This window comes from Phalacrocorax carbo, chromosome 14 (assembly GCF_963921805.1).
Source record: "Phalacrocorax carbo chromosome 14, bPhaCar2.1, whole genome shotgun sequence".
In the NCBI taxonomy this organism is placed as follows: Eukaryota; Metazoa; Chordata; class Aves; order Suliformes; family Phalacrocoracidae; genus Phalacrocorax; species Phalacrocorax carbo.
In genome coordinates, this window is record NC_087526.1 from 6,306,389 (window position 1) to 6,314,530 (window position 8,142).

An 8,142-nucleotide genomic window follows, 5' to 3' on the forward strand; every position below is an offset into this window, starting at 1 on the left:
GGTAGTTTTGTGGATGAATAGGAGCAGCAGAGGAGTTGGTGGGGGCCAGCAGCCGTGCTACTACAATGATAATTCCCTTTGACTTGCTAGCATTAGAGACCAAACATCCATTGTCATTCTTTGTCTTTTATAGGAAGAGCTTCAGCATGGAATTGCTGTTTTTAAAGAGTTTTAAATGCACCAGTTAAAGTTCCTCAGGGCTGTATTTTGGTGTTCTGGTGTGAAACCTTGCCAACCATCCCCCTTTGGGAGCCAGGTACCCTCTTTAGGGGAAGGGCACCTGTATAGTGCGGTAGGCTTCCATAAGTGACTCAACTTTTAAAGAGAATCTAAATCATAACAGCAGATAGCAGAGACTGCAGTTAATACTACAAACAGACAAGAGCCTCCTACCCTGTCCTTAGATGAGAGGGCTTTGTCCCACCCTTCCAGCAAGGACCACTGAAGGATTTTAGAAGCAGAGGGGCAGGTCCTTGCCAGCATGGTCTACAACATAACCAAGAAGGACTTGGGTTACCTGTCCAAGGTCCAAAGTGACGTTGACCTGGTTGAACTCCAGGCCCCGGGAAAGCGGGGGGCTCTGCCACCAGCGCTCTGTCCCGTCAATGGCATTTGTTATGGGGTGGGCCTTGTTGCTGTTTGCAGAGGAGCAGATGTCGCAGTACTGGCCCTGTTGGAAAGTACAAAAATAACATTTAACTGTAGCCAGAAAAACATGGCACAAAACAGACACATATCACAGCAATTCAGAAAATATAGAGTGTAAGCAAATCAATAACATATTTTTTGTTTGCACCAGTTCAGAGCATGGACAGAAAAAGAAACAAGAAAAACTCAAAACGCCCCCAACAACAACCTAGTGTAGAATCTGGGCTGCTCTAGGGAGTCCCCCTTCTGTATTTCAGATATGCACTGAGCTTTGGCAAAGGGACCCAGACACAAAGAACTGGTTGCCAGATGCAGAAGGGTATGCAGAGGGAGAAGCCGCACTGCAATGGCAAGCACTAGCCCAAGCTCCAGGGCCACCAGCTCCTCTGCTGAGGCTGCCACTCACACTCCTGTTGACAGCCAGGGATCCTGACCCAGACCATTCAGCCATTCCTATGGACCCAGACTGGCAGTTCTTCTGCCCAACTCCCTGCAATCTGTTACTTGTCGACCTATTCATTTCACAAGTATAGTCCTTTCAGCTACATTTTCAAGCTTAATAGTCTAGCAGCCAAGTTCCTTTTGCTGGTGATGCTGCAATGCAAGGCCAGAAAGGGACAGCCCCTGCTGTCAGCTGGCCAGGGACCCAGCTGCAACCACTTTTCTGACTTGCTTTTGTGGTGCGGGTGGCTTTGTCAGCTCCATGGACACTGCCAGAGAAAACAGCTCTGCAACTTTAACAGCACCTCCTGAGCAGGATCAGACAAAGACCTGAGCTGTTAGGGGCAATTCTTTCTTTCCCATTTAATGCCCAAATGAATGTGTCCCTCTCTTAGGGAAACCTGCAAATAGCCCTGAAAATTGGCAAGTTGTTTGTTTTGTGGAGCTGCTGTTCTGTCACTTAAATTGCTGCTACAAACATCCTAGAAGGGAACTCTGTTACAGGCAGTTCTCCTTTTAAAGGTGCAGTTATCCCCAGGCAAGCAAGCTGCCCTTACCTGTCCCAGCTGCAGCCAGCTTTAATATTATACCAGGTACGTGACCTCAAGACAAGCAATCTCCTTCCTGCATACTCCATCTGCAACCCTACAAGGGCTGAAGCAAGACAGAGCCAGAGCAGAGCATGTGATTTTCCAGATGCCCCAAACTCTGGAGGAAGCTCAGTGCAAAGGAAACGGAGTTTTCACAGCATTCTTCCCCACAGCCATGTCCTATGTTATTTTCAGGCATTTATGCAATGCAAATTGTCCTGAACAAGAACAGAGTTTAATTAATTCCTCTAGAGATATGAAAATAGCAGACAGGCAAGCACAACGTCAAAAAAAAAAAAAGGCAGCTGAAGCCATCCAGGCAACCCCGATGCCCATTCAGGGAGCTGCTGCTGTACAGAGAGGTCAGGACAAGGCTGGTTTGAACATGCACTGAGCAAGGAAGGAGAGCAGACCAGATAAAACTGACCCAAATCTTCAGCTCAAACCTTTTAGAGGAACCGGTGCAACAGGTTGTGTGGAAATTTCTGCTGAACGATACACAACACTGAGGTGGGGGGAGAAGTGAGGCAAGGTTACAAAATGGGGATAAGTAAAAAAAATGAAGTGTTTTCATGCTCTAAGTTCTCGCCACAGAGTGAAAACCATTTTGAACCCAAAGTTCACACGGACAGGCAGCAGTCAATTCAAGTTTAGTAATAGGGGACTAAAAATTAGGATCAGCTGTGCCACATTTGTAACTCTGCTGTTATCCCTCCCCACTGCTGTGCAGGCTGCATGTGTGAGCTGCCACTGGGCTCCGAACATGTCAACAGCTGAACTAAGTTTGCTGTTAAGTGTGATTAGCCTCTCTGATGCACCAGTTGCTCATTAGCTGTTTCATTAGAGCCAGACCAAAACCTGATGAGAATCATTTCCAGCTTTTCCTATTTTAGAGCAAGCCAGGCTCCTGCACAGTGCGTCAGGTCTCTACAGGGAAGAGAGAAGTTCTGACATCAGCAGAGGATTTTAATTAAAAAGCAATTGTGAGCCGCAGGCTTAGCAGAGACAGCAGGTTGCCAGAGCCCAAGAGGCATGGACATCACCAAGATACACTGGGGAAAGAACTTCAGCAATGCAAGAAGTTGCAAGGCAGCTTAGAGAACTTAAAAGTGCCCCTATCAAAGCAAACTGCAAAGGGAGAGAGATAAGGAGCAGGTTTGAATGGAGGGCAGCTTCCAGAGACCTGCAAGGCCTGATCCTGTTCCTGCTCACGTCAGTGGGAACTTCAAAGTTTCCCCTGAGCATAAAGACCAGCCTGGCACCCCGCTGGCACGGCTCGCCTTGGGGAAAGCAGATGGCTTTGTCCCGGTTTATCTGGCCCTGCCATAACCCAACCTCAGCTCTCCTCACCTAATTTATTGTAAAACCACAGGGAGCATGACCCAGCCTGGGCCCCTGGGGATGAGGTAAGAAGGGCAGGAAATGGGGGGGGCAAAAAGTATTATTTCAGACAAGGAAAGTGCACACTTGCAAGCTGTCACCAGGGCTGTCCTCACAGATCAAGCAACTGCTCACACAGAGAGTTAAGCAGGTGCTGTCTCACCAGGTGTGTTTTTTCTGCAGGCAACAGCAACTTGCTTTAAAACCTACACGGCTTCAGCTGCAGTTAAACCACGAAGTCCAAAGTTATCATATAGGTAAACACAAAGAGACACATCCAGAGAGGTACACCACCACCTGTCACCCAAACCGCAGCGAGCCCTGCGCTGAGCCAGCTCCCCCCGCCGCGCAGCGCCACGCACGAGAGACACGCCACGGGATAAAGCACCCCAGGGCCAGAGGTCACTGATGCCTGCAGGATCTCAAAAGAGAATGCCACTTAGTTCAGAGACATTCAGGTGTGAAACAGCTTCAGACCTCATCTGCTACTAACACCTGGAAGAGCAAGAGGACAAAACCTCTGGCAAGCACCAGCACTGCTCAGGCAAGCGTCACTCAGCCCTGCCATTCAAATCAGTGCTGCTTTTGCTTTGTTTGCACATTGAAATCGGTAAGGTCTGTTGTGCATTTTTAAATTCCAAGGTTTATAATTGCTTCAATTAATGCTAGCAACTTCCCTTATTGTTATGCAACTAATCTCCTGAAATAAACTAATCGTCTACAAGCCTCCCTCACTCCGAGAGCAGCTTACAATCCCTGCCAGCTTTGGCAGGTCTCTGGAAGAGCCCCCAGGCAGCTGGGCAGGATGGGAAACATGAGCACACGGCTATACCTTTGCAGAGCTGTCTGTCTTGGAAGACAAATAGCTACAAGCATCTTCAGTAAAGCTTGATCAGAAAAATAAACCTAAAATATCTCTTTTGCCTCATGTTCAAGACATTATCCTCAAGGTAGGATTGCCCATGCTGATTAGCAAGCAGGACAAGGGAAGCAAACCTCCGTGGCGAGTCCCTTTCAGCACACCTCAGCATCGCCGTGCATCACATCCTCGCAGACTGAAAAGCCCCCCACAGTTAGAAATACTGTCTTCTGCCAAAGAAGCCCTGAATAAAGCAAAGGAAAGTCCTTGAAAGGGTTTAGAGCCTTCCCACAAGCTGTGCCAAAAACACTGCAAGCGTCTTCAGGGCAGCATTATTTCAGAAAGCTTAACAATTATCAACATTTTTAAGACGACTGTGTTTTGAAGTCAGTGAAGTCTCTCTCCTGAAAGTCTTCCACAGTGTCAAATAAAAACAAGCAGAAAACAGAACTGACTGAACCCATTGATACATGATTGTATTAATGTTTACGCTAGGTCTTCATTCAAGCAAACATCCCTTCACCACCACAGCACATGGACATCTTTCAGAGCATCGGTCCCCAGATGCATTCTTCCAGAATTCCTGACCAAAACCCCCTTCACACCACAGCCACACTGTGCATGAGCAGCACTGAACAGGCGAATGGAGAGGGGAAGGGACTTGGTCTGGCAGGACACGCAGGCAGCCAGGACATGCACGGGGAGTTCATTATTGCCATTTCAGTCTGCTCAAATTGAACACTTCCCTCCCAACTCCCTCATTGCTTTAGTCACCGGGTGGTACCAAAACCCCTAAAGGGGATGAATTGGGAACTCTGACCTCTGCTCTGATGCCTCCTGTTTCCTCCCCTCCCTTTTAGGTGCTGCCTGTGGTCATGGAAAGGAGCCACTACAAAAGGATTTTGCTAAAGCTTTCAGACTGAGCGAGTACCACTGGCTTGGGAAGAGGCACCCAGATCAAAGCAACACTGTGCCAGAGCTGCAGAGGGGACAGGGAAGGGGGGGCATTGCAGAAATCCGCAGCTGAGGAGCCCTGTGTGGCAGCAGGGGGAAGCCAGGAGGATGCGCACACCCCGCGGCACCAAGAAAGGCCTACGCTTGAAGGATGAGTGATAACTGCCCCCGAACTTGTGCAGCCTGAAGGGTTTATTTTAGTCACCAGCATCATTAGTGCAGTGTGTCATGCTGAACAGGTAGACAGAAGTAGAGCAATAAATGCATACCCACATTTGCCAGCAGTCTTATCCTCCCAGTTTTGCTTGGCAGATCATTCACATCTGTTTGCAACTGCATGTAGTAGCAGCTACCTCTCTACCTTTGCCTCACTGCAGGCACAATTACTACATCTAGGTCCCTCTAAGTCTCCTGCTACTAGTACTTAAAGCAAAGCACCTTCAAGTTACATTATTTTACAGTTCAGCAAAGTGAAACAGATCACTTTAAAAGGTGGCAAAACTCAGAGGAGGACGTCAGCTTTTTGCCACCCAGTAGCATCTTCAGCAATTTCTACTACAAACACAGCAAAATTCCATGTCATAACCACACAATAGCCAGAAAATTCCTAATACAGCACTAACTCAGGAGAATGCGGCCAGAATGAGAAAAATGATATCTTATAACAAAGTCACCCCTACCAAAAGGCTCAATCCGAGAAACTGAGTTCTCCCTTGCTCTTCCTTACTGTTACATACAACACAGACAACCCTACTGCTGCATTGCAACAGGTGAACTGGCACCATGAACCTCATAAGCAACGAGCAGAAAATGCTGGCGAGCAGCAGCTGGCAGCTCCATGGCAGGCTTCAGGCTGCAAAGCATTTCAAATGAGAGCTGCTCTTCCCAGCTTGGGCTGCCCTGAGGGGGGGCAGTGGGTCTGGAGTTCCTGCAACTAAAACTAGTGTTTTACAAGCCCGTTTACAACTGTTCTTTCCTCTTTTCAAGAGAGCCGTAGCTGTTACACTGCACACCAGTTTTTACCACCTACATTCCTGCTCCAAGCTCCTTCTGGTCCACTTAAAATGGGATCCCTGAGATAAGTCACCTGATATTCGCTTGTAAAATTCACCCTCTTAACTTTCTCTTTTGCTCATCCTAATGCCCCACTGAACACAGAGTTAAGACCCATAAAGGTAAATATTACCGTGTTTATCATACGTTGATTCTCTGACTGGCAGAGGAATTTAAGAGCTCGTTTGCCCAAGATTTTGCCAACATAAAGACCCGACAACTTTAAAAATAATGCCATGGGAACCCAGCAAGCTGTGTTTCACGTGTGCAGCCTCAGGGAAGGCTGGAAGAGAAAGAGCACGTGTGTCTCCTCGCCCCACTGCTCCGGGGGGCTTCAGGTGGGCTCCCGGCTCCAGCCCACAGGCCTGGGCAGAGGCAGGTGCCCTGGGACCACCCCTGCCTGCCCTCTGTCCCCTCCCAGAGCCCCCCACCGCTAACCCACCGGCTCTGCACCCCCGCCGGGTGCAGTGGCCAGGCAAAGGGGGTGCGTGGGAGAACACCCGTGGCAGCGGGGCCGTGGGGCTCCGCACGCCGCTTGCAGACCCATCTCCGAGCCGCCCCGCTCTTTGCTGCGCCCTCTGCCCCCCCCAGCCCCCGGCGAGGCCAAGCTTTGCCTCTCCTCGCACCGACGGCTGAAAACCAGGGGTGGGACGAGGGAGCGGTGGCCGGGGGAGCACGAAGCGGGGGGCTCGGACCTTTCGGCAGCCCCCCCTCGGCCGAGAGGAGACTTTGCCCTCCCCCAACAAGGCTCCGTGTGTGCCCCCCTCCCCCCGCCGGCCGTACCTGGATGGTCTGGTTGGGGTCCCCCCCCGCCACCGGCCCCCCGACCAGCTTGCAGTAGAGGTCCTCCACGGCGCGGCGGCTGCCGGCGCCCGCCGCCTCCTCGCCGCAGGTGGCGGTGGCGGAGATGCGGGTGCCCTCGGCCAGGTTGAAGTAGGGCGGGTGGAGGCTGTGCCCGTTCACATCGCTGGGGAAGGAGGCGGGCGGCCGGGCGGCGGCGGGCACCACCAGTAACCCCACCAGTATCCCCAGCAGCGGCACCAGCCGCGCACCGCCGCGCTCCGCCGCCCTCGCCATCTCCACCGAGGCTCCCGAGCGGCGGGGGCGGGCAGCGGCCGCCACCTCCCCGGTGCCGCCGCCTCGGCACTGGGGCCGCGCCGCCGCCGAGCCGCTTCTTCTGCCCCGGCGGCGGGGAGGGGCCGCCCGCCCCCTGCGCGGCCCCGCCGCCCTTAACCCTTTCGCTCAGCGCCGCCGCCGGGGTCCTCTGCACCCCCCCCCCCCCCCCCCAAAAAAAAGAGAGCGACCTCCCCCTGGGACCCCCTCCCCCAGCCCCGCGGGCAGCCGCAGCCTTGCGGGAAGGGAGGGCAAGTGGGGTGAAGTGATTTCCCCCCCCCCCCAAATAAAAGCGGGGATGGGATCCTCAGGGAAACAATGTGCCTATTGTATCTGCGGGGCTGCGCTGCCTCGGTCGCGCTGGCTGGTATTTTAGTACGTTAAACTCCATTAACCGACAGACCGCTTTATCTCCAGGAAAAAACCCTATTACTAATTAACAAAACGGTAAAAGGGTCCACAAAATCCGTTCCGCTCTCCTCGGGGTATGCTGTTGGTTCTCATTAAGCTCGGACAGTGAAAATTTGCTTCCACTTGCCCCAGAAAGGCTGGCTTTCCGGGAAAGGCACTGCCTTCCCACCTAAGGGGGAAAAGAAGCAGCTCAGCAACCTTCTCCCCATCCCTCCGCTACCCACGGGCAGTCCCTCCGTGGTGTGTGTGACTTACAAGGACACGCATGCTCTCAGGTCTTTATATATTACTGGGGGGAATACACTGTACAGATAAGAAGCTGAACATATGACGAGAATTTTTATATAACAATACATAAACTAATTCATCAAAACACTACTTTGATTTTCTAGCACAGACTTTTTTAAATCCAAGAATTGAACAATACACACAAGATGTTGTGCCTGAACTGGCAGATACTGTTTCTTTAAACTAAGACGACAGAGAGTAGACCAACAGAGATCAGGTCTGGACTCCATACAGTAGGATTGCTACGGTATTTGAAACCCACAGGAAGCAAAACAAGCTCTTAAGCGTGTCCAGGTCTTCACAGGCTGCTGCTGGGCATTTGCTCATTGCCTCACATCATCCTCTTTGTTTCTCTTTCTGGAGAGCCTAGCAGGAAACAGCCGTCTCAGAAAAGTTACTGTCTTA

At 51.4% G+C, this 8,142-nt stretch overlaps 1 protein-coding gene across 2 annotated transcripts in view; it reads right to left on the bottom strand.

The window, feature by feature from the left end:
• The window catches only part of LAMA5 (laminin subunit alpha 5), a 95,988-nt gene extending 88,896 nt beyond the window's left edge, over positions 1-7,092 (bottom strand). For both annotated transcript variants that reach the window (XM_064465366.1, XM_064465365.1), the window contains exons 1-2: positions 6,709-7,092; positions 518-670 (exon numbers count right to left, since the gene is read on the bottom strand). In XM_064465366.1, the coding sequence (XP_064321436.1) occupies positions 518-670; positions 6,709-7,002 (447 nt within the window). In that variant the 5' untranslated portion in view covers positions 7,003-7,092. The remainder of the gene's footprint in view (positions 1-517; positions 671-6,708) is intronic.
• Between the last annotated feature and the right edge of the window lie 1,050 nt (positions 7,093-8,142).